The 23,232-nt window shown below is 43.5% G+C and overlaps 3 protein-coding genes across 5 annotated transcripts in view; 1 reads left to right on the top strand and 2 right to left on the bottom strand.

Moving 5' to 3' along the window:
- Window positions 1–1,239: 1,239 nt before the first annotated feature.
- On the top strand, window positions 1,240–3,609 carry LOC144044274 (MAPK regulated corepressor interacting protein 2-like). Of its 2 annotated transcripts, XM_077558596.1 has the most exons (5): window positions 1,242–1,526; window positions 1,591–1,660; window positions 2,152–2,291; window positions 3,201–3,311; window positions 3,463–3,609. In XM_077558596.1, the coding sequence occupies exons 1-5, from the start codon at window positions 1,472–1,474 to the stop codon at window positions 3,531–3,533; spliced, it is 447 nt and encodes a 148-aa protein (XP_077414722.1). In that variant the 5' UTR covers window positions 1,242–1,471; the 3' UTR covers window positions 3,534–3,609. The 2 variants fall into 2 exon arrangements, with proteins under 2 accessions (XP_077414721.1, XP_077414722.1); XM_077558595.1 differs by lacking the exon at window positions 3,463–3,609 and having other exon boundaries at window positions 1,240–1,526; window positions 3,201–3,400.
- trap1 (TNF receptor-associated protein 1) lies at window positions 3,145–19,035 on the bottom strand. The gene is made up of 18 exons (XM_077558594.1): window positions 18,810–19,035; window positions 18,304–18,450; window positions 18,144–18,226; window positions 15,661–15,801; window positions 13,573–13,644; window positions 13,028–13,188; window positions 11,914–12,023; window positions 11,763–11,836; window positions 11,390–11,545; window positions 11,182–11,302; window positions 11,032–11,101; window positions 9,592–9,739; window positions 9,336–9,521; window positions 7,516–7,654; window positions 7,345–7,430; window positions 7,118–7,263; window positions 6,751–6,823; window positions 3,145–4,080 (listed from the first exon to the last, which is right to left on the bottom strand). Exons 1-18 carry the CDS (start codon window positions 18,928–18,930, stop codon window positions 3,979–3,981), a joined length of 2,136 nt encoding a protein of 711 aa, XP_077414720.1. The 5' UTR covers window positions 18,931–19,035; the 3' UTR covers window positions 3,145–3,978.
- Window positions 19,036–19,671: 636 nt separating this feature from the next.
- crebbpb (CREB binding lysine acetyltransferase b) overlaps window positions 19,672–23,232 on the bottom strand; it is a 52,003-nt gene continuing 48,442 nt past the window's right edge. For both annotated transcript variants that reach the window (XM_077556143.1, XM_077556144.1), the window contains one exon: window positions 19,672–22,839. In XM_077556143.1, coding sequence (XP_077412269.1) covers window positions 20,563–22,839 — 2,277 coding nt within the window. In that variant the 3' untranslated portion in view covers window positions 19,672–20,562. The remainder of the gene's footprint in view (window positions 22,840–23,232) is intronic.

Here is a 23,232-nt window from a genome sequence, read left to right as displayed (position 1 = left end):
AAGAGTACTAAACAAAACAGACACCGTAATGGCATCAAAAATAAGTTATCTCAGCGGCGCAAAAAAAAACCTGAAGAAAAAAAACTGTCAAAGGAGAAACGTTGGCACTTGTTGGTGATGGTTAGTAGGAGGCGAAATTCCTTTTTATTTTATTTTCAGGAAATTTGTTTGTTTTGCTAGCCATCTCGCTAGCCTCGGGCATTTATTTTATTATTTATAGATGTTAACCTTCCCTTGGCCAGCCCCTAGTTTAACTAGTGACACATTTGTAATTGGGCACAAGCTTTAAAAATACACTGTACATCACCATTTTTTATTTTAAAAACAGATTAGTTTTAATATTCTGTATTACTGCAATATTATCCATCCATCCATTTTCTTAACCGCTTTTCCTCACAAGGGTCGCGGGGGGCGCTGGAGCCTATCCCAGCTGGCTTCGGGCAGTCGGCGGGGTACTCCCTAAACTGGTTGCCAGGCAATCGCAGGGCACACCAAGACGAACAACCATCCACATTCACAATCACAGCTCTGGACAATTTGGAGTGCTCGATTAGCCTGCCATGCATGTCTTTGGAATGTGGGAGGAAACTGGAGCACCCAGAGAAAACCCACGCAAGCACGGGGAAAATAGGAAAATTCCACCCAGGAAGGCCGAAGCCCGGACTCCAGCTCACGTCCTCTGCACTGAGAGGCGGACGTGCTAACCAGTCAGCCACCAACTGCAATATTACTATAATTTAAAAAAAAAAAAAAAGGGGGGGGGGTATTCACTCATGGTCTATGCTTGGTAACCTAAGGAAGGAGCTATTTTAAGTTAGTTAGTTTGTTTTCCTTGTTGCACTTGAAAATTGAGTTTGTTTTGTTGTGTTTGATAGAAATTAAACATTTGTCTAAACACTCAAAAGCCGGTTTATTTATAGATGTAAAAATGACTGTCAACTTAAGATGTTTAATTTTAACCTTAGTCTGTTTTGTTCATAAAGTGTAATAGAATTTGCTATCTTAGGAGACCATCTAAACAAGTGTTAGAAATCTCTTCATTGTTGTTTGTCAAACTAGAGGGCAGGGGCCCCCAAACAGCATCTTGCCAAGGGCCCTGGTGATAAGCTACAACACTTAAGTGGAACACATTATAAAGGTACGAAAATAAACCAAAATGATGTACCGTTCCACTCTTTACAATGGCGTTATAACGTTGCTTCTTGTTTCAGGGGCACTGTCTCTTTAAGAGACGCGAGGGGGCGTGAGAGGCACGTGGGCCAGTGCTGCGTTTGACGGCTCATGCCCCTCACCTCTTACGAATGCAGCATGAGTGACATTGTTCGTCGCCACAGGACACATTTTCAACTCTAAAAGTGGCGTAACTATTCTTGTTTTGGTTTGTTACACAACCTTTTCGCCCTCGGAACGTATCCAACAAAAGCCTTTGTTTTAAGCCCGGAAAAACAAGGAACCAAGTGTGACTTTTTGCATGATGTACACTATCACCAGAGGTCCAAGCAAACTGATGACCCAACGGCGCACAGGCAAGTACAAAAAACATCATTGTATTTGTATGTATACATTTAGTGAACATTTGTGGCGTTTTAGGGCCAACGCAACCGCTCGACAACAAAACAAACGACTTCAAGCACAAGCAGACGACCTGGAGTTTGCCCGGGTGAGTGTTGCGTTCATGGACAATGGGGAAAGAGTAAAAACGACAACGCCACAATGTTTTTGGTGTGTTCCTGGGGCTGTCAATGTGTCACTAACAAGTGGTGTTAGCGCAGGACAAACCTTTGGCAACTTATTCTCACGCGCGCGCGCACACACACGCACACACGCACACGCACACACACACTGCCAAATAAATGATCAGTTTCTATTAATTTAGTGGTATATGTTTGAGTAACATTTATTGTTTGTTAAATGGACAAATAGTCAGAATCTGAATACTAGTTAAGGTCCAGAATGCTAATTAAGGTCCAGTGCTTTTTTTGTTGTCTCAATTTTATCCAGAGGTGTATTTGTGTGTGCTGCACAGCCTTTGACACCCTGCCTTTATTGTCCTTGTGTGTGACCTTGAACAAAGGCAAAGGTGACATGGTCATTCATTCAGCTGTTGTCAACCAAGTTGCTTTGACTTTTTTCCTCCCTATTGGCTTTTAGTCTCCCCGCACCAAAGATTGTTTTTAACCGCCCCAACGGCAAAAAGTACCACCAGCCCGCCCCGAGTCTGCCCGCCGACCCCCAGCAGGAGTGTGAGTTGGTGGCGGCCCACGAAGACAACGTAAAGTTTGTGTATGAGGGTAAGACAGGCAACGCACACACACGCACACTTTGTCGTCTTTCCAGTTGGACCTTGTAACAGCAGCTACACGAACGCATGTATTTTGTATCTGTACAACCTCGCACTACACCCAAACAGCTGCACCCACTCTGATAGCCCCCCCCCAAAAAAAAGGCAGCACTTTTGTTTTACACTTGTGAATACCCTCCCCCAAGAATTAACTTGGGTCACAAAGTTAGAACCCCCTGCACCTCCCCCAATTGACTTTAGTGAAAGTCACAGGCTGCTCACGTTAAAAATCAACATTGGTTCGAGTGACACACATGCAAGGTAAAAGTCGATATACCAAACTGGTATTGTTGAAAAACCTTTTTGTGTTTCTTGTATATTTTCCAGCAAAAACATGTTCTTCATCTTCTTACATCATATGAGAATCTGAACTGTTCTTTCTCAGGATCGTTTAGAACATGTATGTGGTTTGTTGCATGTTGATTTCGGACCTTTATGAGCAAAATTTTATACAAAAAAATCTTTTTCGGGCCATTCTTTGAGGGGTGCAGTGACAAAATTATTACACATCTGAAAAGCTCCCATTAGATTTAGGCGTTCCTAAATTCGAGCCGCCGCTCCTTCTCGAACCAATTTCTTCTGTAACGTTCGCATTCGGACCTCTTGAGCACATATTGACAAAGTAATTACACATGTGAACAGCTCCCATCAATATGAGGAATGACTCAATTGTTGTACAATTTGTGACCTTATTTATGCAATGTTTTGATCATTGCATCATACGAAGGGCATATTGATTACAATTTGCAATAACAAGATGTTGCTTATTGTGGTTGTAGTAATGAACAATACTAGAATGTATCTACATCAAAGGCTAACTTTATTATTGATGACATTTGTGACGTAATCCTACGCGCAGCCTGGCAGGAGGCAATCCAACAGGAGCAAGGGACGGTCCAGGGGACAGGAAAGGAGGGAAGCGCGACGGCGGTCCACTACAAAGACGACACTCCGAGCCCTCACATGGACCGTCAGTATGACTTGTCTTTGTTCCTTGTGATTGATTGCTCATGTCAAGCACACAAATTATCATTCACAAAGACTCGGGACTTTATATGACCTTTTTTTTTGGGATAGGTCAAAGCTATTTGTGATGGTTCTCCTTCCTGTCTTCTCCTCAGACTTTGTGCCCATAGATCTGGACGAGTGGTGGGCGCAGCGCTTCCTAGCCAACATAGACAAACTTTCCTGACATTCCTCGGGGTGAAGTTTCTGGATCTCGACAGTCACAAGACGGGTCTGGGGACTGCGGCCCGAAACGCAGGACGAGTCATTTGGGAGCAGAGAGAGGAAATGGACACAAAACGATGGCGCCCAGGACGCTGCCGCTGAAAGTACAGACCCTTGCTTCCTCTCCACTTGAACTGCGGCCATTTTGACTTGGCATCTTCAGACGTGAACGCTGGAGGGACGTCGCTTGTGTAATGTCATATGTGTAATGTTACTTTTTAAGTAAAATTTTGACCACGTTTTCAGGAAGCTGACAGCTTTTTTCGTATTCCTTCTCCAGTCAAAAATGCAATGGGCGGTTAAAAAACAAGATAAACAAAACAAAAATGTGCTCAAGGGAAAGCTTGAATGTTCCACTCGCATTTCAGAGCCACAAAAGTCTTCTGTACTACAGTAAAGTACTTCTCTCAGTGCTTCTTTAGCGCTTTCGTCAGCAGCTCGTTGAGGCGGGAAACCATCGGTCGGGGATCGTCGTTCAATCCCGCCGTGATCATGGCGTTGTCGTAAATCTGAACAAAGGACGAGCAAAATTGGTCAAGAGGGGCGTTGGAATCAAATTTCAACTTAATTTCAGAGGGGTTGTTTGACTTTTGAACCATATATTCTTTGAAAATTTTAGTTGATTTCTGAATTATTTGAGCAGTTTCTTAATTTCCACATTCAAGCCAAATCTCAACCTGTTGGTTTGGGTGTGGCTTTCAGTTAAATATTTATACTCGGCTCCAGTTCAAAGTTGTTCAAGATGAATAGTTTAATTCTTTTGACCACATTTTCCTTGAGATTTCCAGTTCAATCCAGAGTTGTTGGAATTAAATCTTTATTACATTTCCGAATTTTTGGGGTTGAATTCTGAAGTTCTTTGACTACTAGATTATTGCTTGACAACAAGGCTTGAAATGATTTGTTTTGCAAATCAAAAGGCAACATTTGAGGAACTTTCTAATTTTGAGGAGCTTTTTTTTTTTTGCAGGTTAATAATCCCATGGAACTGAAGCAAGGGTTTTGTTAAAGAAAAATGTGACAACATAATAAAACTTTATTTCGTTGTCTAGAAATAAAGCTAAATAGGTTTTAAAAAAAGCTCTGCTTTAACCCAAAAGTTATCAGGCTTACGCATAGCTTGCTGATGAGGTGATCATATATCAGCTGTGTTGGAGAATGGAAACATGCAAAACCTGCAGGACTCTGGCCGTCGATGCTCACCTCTGATCTAACCAATTACGGCCGAGAGCGCATTAACATGTTTCTACCACTAAAGCCGGGAGCGCTCTAGCGCTAGCATGTCAATTTGATTTGAGCAGTCATGGGAAACGCAGATTCGTGGCGTTACGCAATAAATGACGACGGCGCAGGAGGACTTCGAATCAGTGTAACCAGTCGACAGTGACACATTAAGAAATATGTTTGTAGACAATGAGGATGTTGAAAATTTTGACGGCTTTATGATGGAATGACGAATAATTACCACTCAATCCCACAAGGTCATTATAACTGTGCTCCAGTGTTGGAGGTAAATATAACCGCAGATGCGACACAGTTGTTTGTTGATATTTAAAACATATATATAGGCTAGTAAAGGTTTATAATAATAAACTGTTCGAATTTTTTTGGGGGGGGGGGGGGGGGGGGATTATGTTTCTATCAGCTTCAGGAGCTGAGATATCAATTATTTTAAATATTGTTGAATTTCCAGGAAAACTTTTTTGGGGGTGATTCTAAAGTCACCCATAGGTTCGAGAGGCAAGTTTTGCCAGGCAATTTAGGCCTTGATGGGTTAATATAATCTCAATTTTTTTTTAATGTATTAAAAAAAAAATCCCTTTATTTATTTACTATATATGTAGCTACAAAATAATTTAAAGTACAAAAAAACCTTAACTATTTCCAGTTTAACTTTTAATAATTTGAGCTTTTATTTTTTTCTGTTAAACTAATTTAAACAACACTGAAGCTCTCCTATAAAAATACAACAAAGTCTAAATTTAATAATGCAATACAAAAACGGGGGGTGGGCGTAAGTAGCATTCAGATAACTTTTGTATAGTTAATGAATAACTTGATAAACTGTATAAACTGGTGTCGACAAATGCTGTCTACATGTCCTGGTCATTATTTTGACATTTTAGTACATGTTTGTTTAAAATTGCAATATTGAACTTTTCTTTTCTCCCCAAAATAACTTTACAATAAGCTTTTTATTTGACCATTTATGATTGAAATGCCTTCTAATTAGTAGATTAACACCTTAGCTGTTCACAATGGGTACTCCTTCAAGCCTTTGGCCAATAGTTTTGAGACTGGATTCGGGTTAGAATTTCCCGCGCCCTGTCTACGGGTGTGACGTAATGTGCATGGTGTGTATGTGAAGAACGATATGTGCAGTTTCATTTTTCGTCAGCAGGTGGCAGTAGCGATTCGAAATGGAATATTCTACGTTCAGTAGCTTTAAAGCATGAATTTGGGGCAAAAACCGTGTGTTTGGTGCCATCTTAAGGTTAAACACTGAGATGAACACAATTTGGCTGTTCGTCCTCTCATTGCACGAGACGATGCGTACTCCGTCACTTGTTCCGCATGACGTAGTCCCCCGCCAGGCCGACATCTCATTCTCGTACACGGCTTCTTAGTGAGTTGCTGCTATCAATCACAGCAAGACCACGCCCAACCCTCTCCCCATTCGCAACCCAACAGTCCTCCAGGCAACACCCCCTTTGAGCGCCGATTTCACATCTTAGTGAGGGGTGGAGCAAGAGTCTGATTTCCTGTTGAGTAATCCTTTAAATACTTGAGCTTTGAGGAGATGATCCGGTTTCTTCTGTTGGGAAATGTCTGCCCTGTTTTGGAGAAGATTCTCTTAATCCCGTATCTCACTGAGAGGCGCAGGCTTCCGAGGATGCGCGTACGTAGCAAGTGTTGCTTTTTTCGCCTGGCTTTGTTCAATGTTGCAAAGGTGCTCGCCACACACTCTCAAACCATATTTCCTGTTACAGGGAAATTTTGAACATGTTCAAAATCTGATGGACAGTATGAGGAGTTTGTTTTTGTTTTTTTCCCCTTGCAGACAAGCATCCATCCTCCCTCCAGCTTCTTTGCCCCACCCGCACGCACCCCCTTCAGCACTAGGCGTGGCATCAATTATTGTGTTCAATGTTTGTTCTATATTGTGCAGGTAGTGTTACCTGTTCAAGCAGCAGTGCGGCCAGTTCGTTGTTGGAGTCCTTAAGCGCGTGCAACTTCTTGATCAGTTCATGTCTACAAGACAGCAAGACATCACAGTTAAACAGTGACAGGCTGTGTACTCCCTGGGAGATTTATCTTCCCTACGTCTTTATACCGCCACCATCATGTCACAAGAAACCAGAATGACTAAATGGAGCTCCTCCGCTTAGCTCAACGTAAGCGCATAGCACCAAGATGCCACCAGATGGCGCCAAAGTAATACTTTTAATGTGAGACAGGCTTTTGCCTGACCACAAAAAAGTGCACACTTTTTTCACAGCAGTCATTTTGATGCCGTAAAAAAGGTTTAGTCATGAAGTTGCACACCCCGAGTTGATCTCCAGAGTGGGCTGCAATATCTGGGCTCTCTCCTCGGCACTGCGAGCCAGCTGCTGCGTACGCAAGAAGTGGCGTGCGGCGCCCATTTCCAGCACGGTGATCATGGCGGGGTGTGTGTCCAGGCGAGGAGTAAGCTGAACAGAACAATCGCATATTCGTTTGAAAGAACACACGTGGACGTAAACCTAAAATGGACATCATGCTTTTGTTTTTACCTTGACGTTGGTGACGCGAGGGCCCAGGGCGTTCTTCATCCACGCCATCAGGTCGTCAGCTTGCTCCTGAGTCAGCCGTTCCGATGCTGGCCAAAAACATGACGACAGAATTGTGGTCAAGGCGGGCATCGGATGGAACGCGAGCCAAATCGAAAGTGCAGCGCAGCGCACCGGGTTTGCCGTCCTCAAACTTCTCCTCCTTGTAGTGGTCCACCACGATGTCCGTCTCCACCGAGATGAGCTTCTTCTTGTCAAACTCCCTCAGGTGGAGCAAGGTTAGCTCATCAAACTGCTCGTAGCAGAACAGCACCTGAGAGAGAAGCAATGGATAGTGGTCGTGCTGGGCGATATATTTCGCCATGACGATAGAAAAATGTTTATTGTGCCCTTTCTTACCTATCGTCATTTACATTCTTTTTAGACAAAGATGTCTATACTGTATGCAGTATTAGAGCGCTTAAGTATTATTTTTGTCAGTATGCATGCACTTGGATTATCTACGCACCAAACAAGAGTAAGAAATGACTTTTGCAGAAGAATTTACGTCTCCGCAACCAATACGTCATTTTGTTTTACTTGACATTTAACAGCAGCTCGCCTGGATTTGCGACGCCACGCTGCTTTTACGTTTTTTAACACACGCAAGTCGTCTAGACGTTGGAGAAGGAAGAAGGCAAAACAACAGCCACTGAAATGGAAGAAGTTGCATCTTCAACTCCACAGAAAGAAGCACATGTACCGAAAAAAAGGGGGTACATCTCGTTTGGTTGCATTTTGTTTCACGAAGTCCGTGGAGCAGAAAAGGGGGTCTTCAGTGCGAGTGGAAACATATGTTTTATGTTTTTTGACCCACTTACCTTCATGGCTCTTAACTTGTGATTTCTACCTACCTCCACATGTAGCCCAGCCCGTTATGTTAGCACTTTTATTGACAGTTGAGGGTGACGCCTTAAACAGAGTTATGTTTTCTGACTGATATTTGATTTCAAGTATTTCATTTGCTAGTTTTGCGCACAATACTAGACTACATATTTCTGGAACTGGAAACAAAATGTGTTTGTTTTCATTTTTTTACCTCTGCAATATTTGCGTAGTAATGTTGTGTACAGATAATTTACTGCTCTGGCTGCACTACAAGGCCACAGATTCTGTAAAACAGAATGTTTGTGTTTATTTTGATACAATTGCATTTGCCCCATGCAAAGAATGTTAGGTACTGTTGATCTACTACTATAGCTGCACTACAAAGCTACAGACATGAGAAAGTTTAAACTTGGCACTTTGAAATTTTTTTTGGGGGGCTTGCATTTTATTTATTACCGAAAATGTCTGAACTTCATTGTTGATGCCTTTTAAAAAATGTGTAGGCTACTGTGCCTCCTTTTGTTTTTGTTTTATATTGCATCAATACTGGATTCATTTGTGACGCTATGTCACTTAAAAATAAAGTGTGAAAATGAAAGCAAAGTACGTTGTATAATTTTGGAAGAACTGAAAATATATTAATATCGTGGTATATCGTTATTGTGATATAAAATGGCCCATATCGTGATATAATTTTTTCCCCATATCGCCCGGCACTAGATAGTGGTGAAATTTTCAAGCAAAAACATTTTCGGTCCCTTTGTCTTTATTTAAAAGCGGCCGTGACAAAGTCCTTACAAGACCTTCGATATGCGGTCTGACATTAATGCGTTGATTTTTGACCTTGTTTATTGGTGACATTTTTTCAGGAGAAACTTTTTGGGGTTATTGTGTCAACATATGAGTGCATATTGACACATTTTCAGATTATACGTAATACGTATTTGCTGCTGTGAGGCTGAAATTCCAAAGATTTGGACAATTTTAAATTAAACAAATTAGTTTATCAAAAATAATTATAGATTAATTTGATTTCTAGTTGTTGATTAATCCTCTCCTATCTGATGATTATGGAGAGAATGAACGATTCTGAACATTTTTCGAACATATTTTCTCTCGCGTCTCACCTCCATGTCTTTCTGCTTCATGGCCTCAAAGTAGGGAGAGTGTTCTGCAAGATGGCGGTTGGGGGCGCACAAGTAGTAGATGTTGCGCGTGCCCGCCTTCATGCGGGACGCGTACTCCGTCAGATTGGTGTGCTGGCCCGCCGGCAGTGCCGACGACTCATAGCGGAGCAGCTTGGCGATGTCCTCCTACGCAAACATGGCAGGCGGAATGAGCACGAGGGACCCGCTTGGTGAGGTGAGCGCGCGACAAAGTCACCTTGATGTCCTGCTCGTGGGTGGTGACAATGCCCTCGCGCATGAATAGGCCGTAGTCCTCAAAGAACTTGCTGTACTTCTCTGGCTCCTTCCTGCTCTGGTCCAGCAGGAAGCGGATCACCCTCTGCTGCAGGACGTCACGGAGCTTCCTGAAAGGACGTGAGATTAAGGCAAGTTCAATGTACGTGAAGCACACGTGACCGGAAAATGGTCCTCGTGTCAATAAAAAATAAAAATGATGGTAAGTTATTCATATACTCGAATTCTACACATAATTCATTCCCTTTTTGAGAAAAAAGAATATAAAATTTTGGTCCTTGCATCTTTCTATAGCAACCAGTACCTTAGGAAAAAGTGTGAAAAACTATTAAAATATCAGTGGAAAGCACAGGTAAGGCCATCGTCCGAGATTCAAACCTTTCAACCTCCCTTAGAAGTTTGACCTCTCAACAGATGAAATCAGCCTCAACTTTGAAGATCACATTCAGCTTACAATTCATCTTCTGAGGCATCATTAGACAATGTTTGGTTCTTTTATTGTGTTACTCCTTGAGATATTTTTGGGTTTAAATGAGGTCATATTACCGCAGTGGAAATTTGATGTAATAATTTTGTGTGAATTAAAAGATTATTTGCCATCATTTGGTGTAGTCTGTGACAAGTAACTTTGTGGATGTTATGTTCAAATGTACTTGGTCACATAAAGAAAATGAAAATGTTTTTACCACAGTTTGTTATTCAATGCAATACTTAAGAAACGCAACACTAAAATATTGTATAGTAGTTACAGGTCACTCCACTGCGTGCGCCTTTTGGGGTGGGGAGACTCACTTTGGGAGGACCGTCGCGATCATCTTTTCATCTTGAAGTTTCATATTTCGATTCAACATTCAATTCAATTAAAAGTAAAAATAGAGCCGTTAAAGAAAGAGATTCCCAAACTGGAGATCATCTCGATTTGGATTTCAAACCTTCGCCGCAGTGACCGGACTGATGATGACATTCGCTTCTGCTCCAAGGTAGCATGCTGTTGTTATGACGTGCATCTTCTGTTGGATTTTGTGCTGAATGGCCACATTATGGTGCATCTCGACTTTTATTGGTGGCTATGTCCATTTATATCAATCATTTGTGAGGTGACATTTGAGGCGAGGAACTCTGGATTATTTTGAGGCAGGTTTCCGAGAGGCGCTGCTAGCTAAAGTTGGCTAAAAACATGTTGACTGAAGATGCACTTGTTCTAATAATGACTTATTTATTTCATACAAATCTATTACAATTGTAAATTTTGTGCTCGATGGAGCACCGTGGCTACCATTGGCCACCACTCATCTCCACCCCTGAATACTCTGACTGTGACAATGCTGGTGACTATGAAGACTACATGGAATGTTCCTCCGGTTTCATCTCTTTAGATCAGGCCTTAAAAACATGGTCGTACCTGATGAGAGCGCTTTCCTGCAGCAGCTCTCTGCTCAGATTGAGCGGGATGTCTTCGCTGTCCACCACACCTACACAAGGAATAATAAAGCAGGGATGAGAGTTATCATTAAATTGGAGGCGCCACTAGCTAGCGGTAGAGGCGACTCACCCCGGAGAAAGCGCAGCCACTTTGGCAGGATGTCAGTGGCTTTGGTCTGGATGAGAACCTTCCTGCTGTAGAGCGCCACGCTGGAGCCCATCTCCCTGCTCACGTCAAACATGGACGGCTTCTGTTCATGCGAAGATGCAGTTGAAGCCGGCAACATTCTCTTCTAATGGTCTCGTGATCCGGCCGCCTCAGACGTGAAAGAGCTCACCGTTTCAGGGACGTAGAAGATGCTGCGGATGTTGAGTGGGGCGTCGGCGCGGTAGTGCAGCGTGTAGCGTGGCTTGTCATACACTTGCGCCACGTAGCGGTAAAACTCCTCGTGCTGCCAGTCGCTGATCTCTTTGGGCTCCATCATCCACAACGCCTGACCGCAAGTACCAAATGTTATTAAAAATGGCAGAAACTTATTATATGTAATATATTACTTTGTATATGAAACTTGTCCAAAACAGAATTACACGAATATGGCAGTGCATGGGATCACTTCGCCCAATAATCAAAATTGCACCATCTGATCCATTTGTATGGAGTCTGCATCATCATTATCCATAAACCCGTAAGTAGCATGCTAGCTAACCCACCTGCAGAGTGTTAAGCCGGCGACCGTTGTGGAAAATAGGGAAGCTGACAAAGTTGCTGTACTTGGTCACAACGTCTTGAAGGAGACACAAGAGCTTATTGTTATGGCAAAATGCACAGAAATAGGGACGGATGAACGGATGAGGAATTTACCTTTCACTCTGTCCTCGGAAGCAAACTCCTTGCAGTCGTCTTTGAGGTGCAACACAATCTTGGTTCCCTGCTGGACGCCACTGGCTTCAGCGATCTCAAAGGCCCCCGAGCTAAAGTTAAGTGTCATCGAACCAGTGTTAATTTCGTCAATGGAAAATAAACAAAAATAATTTCGTCAACACACATTTTTACCGGTCTAAAAGTAGACCAGACTAAAACCCTCAACTGGGACTAAATCAGTATGCATTTTCGTCGACTAATGTAGACGAGACGAAAGAGTACTTCACAAAACTGGTCTAAAATCTATGAACATTTTAGTTCATGAACAAAAATCAAAAATGTTGTCTCTGCTAATCTGTCATGTCATGTCATCCCCACACCCCCCCCCCTTCAAATCAGTAGCTAGCGAGACAGACAGGAGGTGGATTCACAGTGAAAGGTAAAAAAAAGAAAAAAAGAGAAGTAAATTATAGTTATAACGTAACATTAACCCAACGGCCATAACGTTCCAACAATGTTAATCCGACCGCTAACTAATTTACTAGCTCATAGCATGGAGCCTTATTAGCCACTAGACTAAAACGTTGACAGCTTTTGTTGACTAAAACTAGACAAATAAAATTCTGTTTTCTTCGACTAAAATAAAGGCTAAAATGCTAGATTTATAGTCGACTAAATATGGACGAAATAAGGGGATGAGGTTGACTTACTATGATAAAAACTAACAAACGTGATTGAAACTGGACTACTGAGAAAAAAAAAGAAAAGAAAAAAAGGCTGATATAATTAACACTGGCGGCACGGTGGATGATTGGTTAGCACGTCCACCTCCCAGTGCAGAGGACATGAGAATGAGTCTGGGCTTCGAGCTTTCTGGGTGGAGTTAGCATTTTCTCCCCGTGCTTGCGTGGGTTTCCTCCCACATTTCAAAAACATGCATGTCCATAATTGTAAGTTTTAGACAGATTTGCTGCTTAAAGAAAAAGAAAAAAACAATTTTGCAAGAAACATGAAGTAGACAAACTCGATGATGTGGCGGCCCAAATGTGGCTGATGTGGGCTACTGAGTTATAGGTATGGCCCAATACATTTGTCTGTGGCGTACACCCCTCACCCGTCAGAGGACCATTTGAATCCGGGCGAGTCGGGCTCAGCGGACCGCGAGTATACGTCCACGCGGTCGGCCACCATGAAAGCCGAGTAGAAGCCGACGCCAAACTGTCCGATGATGGTGCTGCTGGCTTCCGCCTGGTTCTGCAGCGCGTCCAAGAAGGCCTGCAGAGATCAAGGAGGATTTGGATGAGTCTCGTTGAGCATAGTGGGCCAAATCTGAGCATTTTGCATCTCAGTCACTAACAGCAAGAATCTCAGATGTCTCTAAAAGATTATCCTGAGTGATTACCGTGTGTTATGCAGTTAGTCTAACTTCTTCTATTTCTTCTACTACACACTCTTCTTCTTTGTATTTTCATGTGTACGGTGCAATGTGTTGGTCATCTCAAGTACACCACACAATATAAGAGTTGCAAGAACACATGCAAATTATTTTCTTGTCATCAGGTCTACATGTGAAAAATCTGTTGTGTGTTGCATCTGTCTTAGTGCATGTACAGGATATAAGAAAAATCAAATCAATAAAATAAAAGTTAGAGCAGCTACCTTTGAACCAGAACGGGCGATAGTTCCCAGGTTTGCAACCAGATCCTCATGGTTCATCCCCACTCCTGTGTCCTGTTGGAAATTTCAAATACTGTAAAATGATTCAACATTGTAAGATGTCCATCCATTAGTTGGCAGTACTGCCCAGAAAACAACAATCAGGAGGCAGGCGTAGTCGTGTTCAGGACCTTGAAAATATATACATTTTTACTGGACAGACACTTGCAAAAATTGGTTTGGGCATGTTGAGGCCCCCAACAAGTTTAAGGCCTTCACCCCACTTGATGTCTAATCAGAGGTGTCACGTAACAAAGTAAAAATACTTCCTTAAATCGAAATTTAGGGTATTTCTACTTTAGTGGAGTAGTCATTTTTCAGCCTACTTTGTACTTCTACTCCTTACATTTTTATGCAAATAATTGTACTTTCAACACCTTATCTTTATCCTTACGCAAAAAAAACCCGAAGTCCTGGCTGTTACTATTGTTTTTATGCCAGTTTATTGTTGTTAAATACACCAATCCGGATAAACTGTGCCAGGCTAGATCAAGTGATTTTTATTGCGGATGGATCTTGGATGAGAAGTATACACATATGCCATTCTGAGACTTGATTAGTTATTACACGATGCATTGCACCTGCACGTGACACATAACAGATCAATGACAACTCGCCATACACAAGGCATAAGACGGCGTGCCGGTAAGATGTCCGCGTCCCAACTGAGTGCCAGCTGCCAGAAAATGCAGCCGACCATCGCACATTCCTGGTCGTACTTGGAGGAGTTACTCTAACTCATTTCAAATGCGTTGCAAACTTTGTGAACCTAAGTGCCACCATCTATGGCTTTTAAAAACTCACCGTCAAACTTGAAAATGCATATTGAGGTAAGCTGCAAGTTTATTAACAAGCGGTGTCGAGGGTGTGAGACTTAATTACAGATCAGCTAAATGTTACAAGTTTAATTTATTGCTATATGGAACGTTCGTGCTAGCTAATAGTAAATGTCCTATGTTTGCTATGGCTGGGTACTTAAGCAAGACAAGTCATAGTTTGTAGGCAAGCAATCGGCTGTGATTAAACGTTGCAAGTTCGTTTAGTGGACTCTGTGTTACATTTGAAATTTTAGCCATTATTTGAACCGCGTATCCTCTTGAGGGTCGCGGGCATGCTGGAGCCTGTCTTTGGGCAGTAGGTGAGGTAGACCGTGAAAATGTTGCCAGTCAATCGCATGGAACACACAGGCGTATAGCGATTAACCACGTATAATTGACATTCTTCAAAAAATGCTGATAAACATTAAATATAACATGTTATATCTTTTTTCGTGGAGCCGATCAATGACGTGATTGGTCGATCGAGAAAATTAAAGCCATTACAGCTGAGCACCGATTTTGCAGAAAATGCTAAATATTGTCAAATCCCAATCCAGATAATGAAAAAGGTGTAAAGTCTAATTACAATACTTCCTCTCCATGAAACACACGTTAATGCTCAACAGCACAAATAGTTCTTTGATGTATTTGCATTGTAGGCCTTCTAAATGTCAGAATTTTAATGAGCACTTGTGCAGTTGAAACTCGTAAGCCTGTAACATTTTAATATAACGTTATAATTAGAAAAATGGTTTTGGGGGGGAGGAGATGAGGCCTACGCATTTGTCCTTAAAGCAGTGCTTTTCAAATGTTTTCTGTTACATTATAGGATAAGATTAGGTGCTGTTTTGTAAGCAAAAAGGGGTTGTACGTAAGCAAGTCCATCAAGGTTGCTAATTATTGTGCCACATGATTTGACGCAAAAAAATATATCTTAACGTGGGATTTTCCCCCCACTGAATAAATGAACTTGAATTAAGAGTTGGATTAAGTTTTTCTCAAAATAATATATTTGAAATAAAGGTAAAGGTTTTTTAATTATATTGTTTAGAAAAAAACTTTATTTATTAGAAGCTAAAAAACACACCCTACACCATGCATCATTTTAACATTCCATCCCTGTTATTGTGCTTTTTATATTCTATCTTGATTGTATGTCACATTGTTTTGTGTGTAACACACAAAGTTGCCTGAATCTACATTATGTTCACACCTGTATGGTGAAGGTAGCCTTGGCAGCATCTGTCTGCAAATGGATCTCCATTGGAGCAGTCTGGCCGCCTGCGGTCATCAGTTTGTGGCGCAGTTTCTCCAGTGCGTCGCTCCCATTGGAGATGAGCTCCCTGATGAACACCTAGAAGGGATAAAGAGACGCAGGCGGGCATTTTGTGTGTGTCGGTTGAATGAGTGCTTTGATTATACAGTGTTCCCCTATTATATTGCGGTCCGGCGTAGCAAGTAGTAGTTTGTAAGGTTTGTAATTACTACAGTGACATCTTTGCTAATTTAATTTCCATAGGTCCACCGTTTGGCTCCAATGGCTCGGCTCGCCGAAATGCTACGCAAGGTAAGAATTTTTTTTCATTTTACCATGGTGTTTATTAAATATTGCACACAAGTAATTCACATTAAAAAAAATTTGAATACTGAAACTAAGCTTTTTATTTTTTTACTAAAACTAATAAACAGAAGCACCCTGAAAACTAATTACAACTAACTAAATTTAAAAAACAAAACTCAAAAGGAAATAAAAACGAACTAAATTAAAATTCCAAAACTATAATAACCCTGATCCCCTGGCACGGGTACAGCGCATGTTTTTCAGTAAACACATGAACACGTGTGTTTTAGAAAGAGGGTTTTGTACCAAGAAAAAAGAATTTATCACGGAGAAGCAAAAGAAAAGCAAGTGCTCGTTCACGTTCTGCAGTGGGCTCTGGGTGTGTGTTTATGACCCTGCACGAAAGGAAATCTCATTTATGTATAGAAAAAGCTCAGATGACTGAATGTTATTGTTTTTCTGTTTTGTTCCAGATGTTTAAATACCTGTTTACAAGGGACCTTTTCATATAATCTCCACTTTTCTCTGGTAAAAGTTATAAGATCCCGTGGCAGGGGATACAATTTATCACGGGGGTAAGTAACACCGGTAGCGAAATCATGACTGCAATATTTCATCCATGGTGGTCTTTATGAAATTGTAAATAAGATTGAATGTTGTAAAATGCTTAATGTTTGCAGCTTGTATATATTGTTTATTTTTTTATATGACACTGACCGGCGGGCGCCTAGCCGTGTCTTGTCACATCAACCATGACAAATAGCTTGAAGCAATCACGCTTTGCCTCTTAGGAGAAAGAACTGTGTGAGAGCAAAAGGTGCTAAGGAATATGTTAAAAATTGTTAGCTGTTTTGTTATTTTTGTATGGTTTCTATATTGCAGACGGATCTAGAATGAATCCCTTATGCTATTGACCATTTGCACCGACGTCACGTGATTACGTGACTGCCCTATGACGGACGGCGGAAGGAAATGATTGTTGAATGGAAGAAGACGTGACCCGGAGCGACTTAGTGACTTAGCGACTGTTAATTTACAAATGAAAAGTTATTATTGCCCATAGAGCCATGGAATCTACTACTTCAACCGAAGTTCCCCTGTCAGTCGAAGTTGCACATTTAGTCGGGACACATGGAGCGCGATATTTACTTAAGTTGGAGATCGCTAGTTTCAAAACAGCCCTTACCTTCTGTTGACTGCTTTTTTTACCAAGTCAGTCAAATCACCGACTTTGCCGGAATTCACAGCGCACGACCTGTATCATTATGTAGTCAATGCCGTCTCTTCTCCTTACACCGAGGCTGATTTAAAAGCTCGTCGCTGGCTAAGTCTCTGGGACGAGATGCTACGCTCACACCGGGGGACAATATACCTCGTAATGCAAAGGTAAAACTTGTTTATCATGCTAACTGACTTATTTTTACATAGTCCGTTCTATATTGAAACGCTGTGATGATGTTATGTTACTATGTTTACTAGCATGGAACAAATGACTATCGTAGTGGCAAGCTATGCCCAAAAAGTATTCACGGATTTGCAGCGATCTTTTTTTGCGAGGTTGGTAGATAAATGTTGTAATTAGTAGATAAATGTTCATACATTTTACTAGTAAACGTACACTCTAACAAAGATTGTTACAGAGGTGTCAAATTGCATTTCAAATTACATTAACGAGCCAGATAGTTAGCGTCCACTCCAACTGCACGAACATACAGCTTAGTTTTAAAATGCACCTTCTTCAAAACTATTAAGTGCATTTGACTGTTAAATAATGGGGGATTTTGTCTTTGTGCTTGGAGTTTTTCACTCTGGAGCCGGAGTCATGAAATTACTGCTTTCTGTTTATTGCTGCTATCAATCGACGTTGTTCGTCTTCATTAGTAGGTATGCGATAAAATGCAACATTTGGTTTACTCCTTTGTCTGTCTGTACAACCAACTGCACAGCAAGATATGACCATTTTATAAGATAATCGATTAGATAAAGGACTTTACGCTGTATGAGATTCAATGGTTACAATACAGGCAAGTGGCTCTTTTGCCGTCGAGCATCCCGTAGGGATGAGGGCTGTGACATCACGTGCAAAAGGTCAATATTGGGGTGGGGGGCGGGGCCTGAGTACACACTTATCATACCTCCTTCTCTGAGTACAGAGACCTGGCAACAATGTCCAGAAGCTTCTTGGTCTCAGCCTGAAATTCATGTTTGGCGAAGCTGCCTGGATAGATCAGAAGAAATAAGTTTAAAAAACATGCTTTAAATAAATCCTACCAATGTATATACAAGTTCCAGCACCTTGCACAGTCTCTGAATCGCTGATGATGGTGTGCAAAGGCTCCTCTTCAGGGTCTTTCTCAGCCTCCTGTGTGCTGTAGAAAGACTGCTGAAGACGCCACGGGTTGGGCCGGCTGCTCCACCTCTGCTGGGGTTCAACCTGCGGGTCTAGCAACGAGAAGGTGGACGGAGTCAAGGTCAACATTGTCAATCATCAAATCATATCAAATTGAGAAAAAAAGTATTGTCCATACACAAGACTGTACTCTACAAACAAGACGTTACTACTGCGCTTGGACTAAGGCTTGTACATTCACTTTACGCCACTCTCCACCGTATAAACTATCGTAATGCGAGAACCCCTAGTCATACTCATAGTCAGTCAATGTAAACTCTAAAGAAGAGTCAACGAGGCTAACTATTAACAACACATTAACATGTTCACAAACTGGCTGTAAAATATGTAAAGGTTATGAAATTACATGCGACGCTGGGACCGTTCACACGGCTATGCTAGCAGACATTACCTTGTGTCAAGGAGCGCGAGACACAACTGCTTAGCCCTCGTACACATGGCGGAACCCTCTGAGTAGTTCTGGCGGACAAAGACGTGATGCCGAACCGGGCTAAAATGAGGAAGCGTGACATGGTGACAGCGAAGACGAGACTGTGCACAGCAGATGTCAACACACCAGGGGACACACGCCGAAGATACACTGGCGGCGGAAGGACCCCTCTTCGAAGGACCTTCCCGTCTTCGGCGGAAGGTGTCTATGAAAACGCCTGATGACAAATAGCGATGAACTGTATATATACATATATATTTTTATTTTATTTTATTACAAATGCAGGTAATTTTATTTTCTATAACTACTTATTTACACTTATGTGTATTCAGTATTTTCATTGCATTTGAAAGACTAATCATAAATGTCATTTGTCTTGAAGGTCAAAGTGGTCAATTGGAAAGGTGGCCATTTAAACTTTTCATTTAAAAGGTGGGGGTCCTAAGTTTTGACCTGTTTTTATGGCGCATGACCTGTTTCCTACAGTGCATGGACACGATTGCAAGCTATGCTACTCCGATGGGTATGCTGTTTTGTAGAGACACCGGGTGGGAAGACAAATCAAGAAATGGTCACATAGATTCTAGACCAGTGGTGTCCAAAATCTGTCCTCGAGGTCCTGCAGGTTTTGGATGTTTCCCCAACGTACCTGTTCTAATGAACAGGGTCGTTATCAGGCTCATGCAGAGCTTGCTGATGAGCTTCAGGTGTGTTGGAGAAGAGAAACATCCAAAACCTGCAGGACTCCGCAACTCGAGGAGTGAGTTTGGATACCACTGTTCTAGATGAAAACTGTCATGCTAAAAAGAAATGACCAAGAGAGTCTGTGGCACACAGGTTTATTAAACAATATGGTATATAAGTAGGAAATGAGCCATCTTGAACCAGTTTGTACAGTGATTTCTTATTTTCTGCATATTTACAGTGTTGACGAGCCGTTTGATTTACATTAGAGGACAGGTCATCGTGGATTCAAGTTTAATGTAAGATAGAAAACAATGCGCATAACTGAACACAAATCAGCAGTTTTAACATGATAATTTCTCACCACAGGCAAAAGGACTTGAAGAGAATTCATTGGGACTGAAAGAGAGACAGTGATTATTTGTACATATGCAAGACAAATACTGAGCCAAGGCCAGTAAAAAACAAACATTCTGGCTTTTGAACACCTGCCTATTGTGTTTGTGTGCAATAGTTCCTAAATCTATACAAACATGGATCATCCTCCATAGAGTCTGCAAGCAGGAAGGAAAATTAAGGCTTTCCCAAAGGCAGTCCTTTTTGAAAAATGGCATATTAGAATAAATTAGCCTGGAACAAGAGAAACTGAGCAAAGAAGTGAAACCTGGTAACCCCCCCACCCCAAAAAAAAAAATCCCAGCTTAACTTTACAGTCTTGCTCAACACAAATACAATAATTATTTGCAAAGATATAAAATTAAAAAAACAAAAAATAAAAGGGGAGATATTTTGCTTTGAGAGGTTTTGTTTAAAACGTCATTACCAGAGCATAAACTAATGAAAACAAATTTCAACAACACAAAGACCACAGCATCAATTCTTGCATGGCCGGTCTGAACCAAAAATATATCCTTTGTGTCTTCTGTGCAGCACTGATGGGGAAATCACACGGTGTCGGAATAAAAAGCAGTCACTTGCTTAGCAGAAAGTTCACAAACAAACCTTGTGACTCGAGTTTCCTAGATTCCTGCTACAATCCTTCAACAAATTTCTCCAGCGTGTTTCCCGTCGTGTCCCCCACCATGTTCATGTCAGTACTCAACCTCCCTCGGTTGGGCGTGTTAAGCTGCGATAGCATGGAACTCGCCTCCGGTGTTCCCATGTGTCCCTGCTCCATGGGGCCCGACAAGGGGCCCCCGATGATGGGATGAGGGGAGCTGGAGAGAAGGGTGCCGTGCTGGGGCGAGGGCTGGGGCTGTATCCGCGGAGAGGGGCTGGAACGCGGGGGCTGCTGCGACGGCGGCCGAGGTGACTGAACCGGACCCGGTGAACGCACCTGGTTACCCAAGGAGTTGCCCAAGGCTTGGGCACCGGGTAGGTGAGCAGTCGCCTGAGCCTGGCCTTGGAGCATGTGGGGCTGGGGGCTCATGGCCTGCGCCGGGGAGCCCATCTGCTGCTTCAGCATCTGCTGTTGCTGGAGCATGCGCTGCTGTAGGAGGTTTTGGCCTCCGTCCATGCCCATGCCAGCTTGGCCCATTTGGGACGAGGGAGGGAGCTGGCCCATCGGCCCAACGCCTCCTTGCATAGCCATCTGCTGCTGCTGCATTCGGAGCTGGGAGTAACTTGCCGGCTGCTGCTGCTGGGGGAACTGAGCGTGCGGCTGAGGCATGCCTCCCTGTTGCTGCTGTGCCTGTTGCATCCGGAATAGCTGCTGTCTGCGGTAAAGCTGAGGGTTCCCATTTTGAGCCACATTCATCATTTGGCTTTGAGGTCCCATGGGTGCCATACCCACCTGCTGTGGAGGCTGCTGCTGAGGGGGTATCCCAGGCCTCTGCATCATGGCCTGCATTGCTGCCGCAGACCCCGGCATGGTTTGAGGGTTGGGCTGCTGTTGTTGCTGCTGTTGCGGTGGCTGGTTCGCTTGGTACTTGGCCGTCCTCTGTTTGATGAACGCGGCCATGAGCTGCGGGTTGGACTTCAGGATGTTCAGAACCTGCTGCTGCTGCTGGGGCGAGCTGGGAGACTTGAGAGTACGCAGTAGCTCCTGCAAGGCATTGGGGGCAATGTTACCGGGGATCCCCCGCAGCATGTTCTGCTGCTGTGGCATTGGCGCCATGCCCTGCTGCGAGGGCCCTTGGGGAGGCATGGCTCCGGGCATCTGGAGCCCCTGCTGCATCATGGCTCTCTGCATGAGCTGACCTTGCTGCACCATGGCGGCTCCCTGAGCCTGCTGGGGGGCCATGACGCCTTGTTGAGGCGGGCCCTGAGGTGGCTGCCCTGGAGGTTTCTGCATGGGACTCTGCATTCCGGGACCCCACTGGCCCTGCTGCATAGCCTGCATCACCTGGGGCCCCCGCATCATCTGCATCTGGCTCTGCATGGGGCCCACCATGCGTGGATGGTTTATGGGCAGCCCGTTCATGGCGTAACTTTGTTGCTGCTGCTGCTGCTGTTGTTGCTTTGCCTTGGCCGCCATCTCTGCCATCTCAATCTGTTTGGCCACCTTCAATGCCGTCAACTGCTGCTGCTGTTGTTGTTGCAGTTGCGGTGGAATCTGAGGCTGAGGCTGGTGTGGCAAGCTGGGCAGAGGCGACTGCTGCTGATGGAGCGGGGATGACTGGGGCCCCGGTTTGCCCTGTGGGATGGGTGTCGGGGGCTGGCTGCTGCTGCGGCCGTTGTTGGGGAAGCCTTGACCCACGTTGGCGGGGTTGGAGGGTGGTGGCTGCTGCAGCGGCTGCGGTTTCTGCGGGAGCTGATTGGGCATGGGCTGCGGGGTCTGCGGCGTGTGAGGCTGCTGCACGGAGTTGGGAGTGTCGGGGGCCGACGAGGTAGGCGGGGACGGCATGGGCATGCCTCTTCCGGCCATGGTGGCCATTCGGCGGCGCATCAGTTGAGCCTGCTGGAGGCGGTGCTGGATCTGCTGCTGACGGAGCTTGTGCTTGATGTTGAGACAGAAGGGGACGGGGCACTTGTTTTCCTGACAGTGTTTGGCGTGGTAGCAGCACAACGCGATGAGCTGTTTGCACACGGGGCAGACACCGTTGGTCTTGCGTTTGCAGCCCTTAGTGTGCTGGACTACCCGCTTCATCTTCTGACACGACGGCAGGGAGCAGTTGGCGTTGCGGCACTGGCAGGCGTGGACCAGCGACTGAATGCAGCGCTGAATGCTGAGACGTCGGCTCTCCTGGGGGCTCTTGGAAGACTCCCCTCCCTGGTTGTTGCTGTCATCGTCCAAGTCCAAGCCCCACTTCACCATCTGGTGTTCGTGGCCCTTTGAGTTGTAGCAGTTAATGCATAGGTCATAGTCCTGCGGTGGGAAAAAAGAAAACCACGTTATGGGCATTTGGCAATCCATGGGTAATAAAAAACAGAGAAACACCGCAAATAGGGGATTTTTTTTTTTAAGAATTGCCTATACAGGGGTACCTTGACGTTCCATCTTATAGTGAAGCCCCGCATATTCTAGGTTTGGAATTCACATGTTCAGGTTTAATTAAATATATTTTTTAATTTTTTGTTAAGGCGAACCTATCCTTCAAAGAAACAATAATAGTGATTTCTGGCTCATTATTAGGTACACCTGCAATACAAGAGCAAATATTCAGCTTTTGTATTAATTTAACAGTGCGTTAAAAAAACAGTTTGTAACTCCCCAAAACTCCTATGTAAAGGTACCGCTGTATTAATAGTTAAAGCTGTA

Source organism: Vanacampus margaritifer, chromosome 2 (genome assembly GCF_051991255.1).
Source record: "Vanacampus margaritifer isolate UIUO_Vmar chromosome 2, RoL_Vmar_1.0, whole genome shotgun sequence".
NCBI classification, from domain to species: domain Eukaryota; kingdom Metazoa; phylum Chordata; class Actinopteri; order Syngnathiformes; family Syngnathidae; genus Vanacampus; species Vanacampus margaritifer.
Note: the sequence above shows the minus strand (reverse complement) of the source record. Positions and strands in the feature narration are given on the sequence as shown.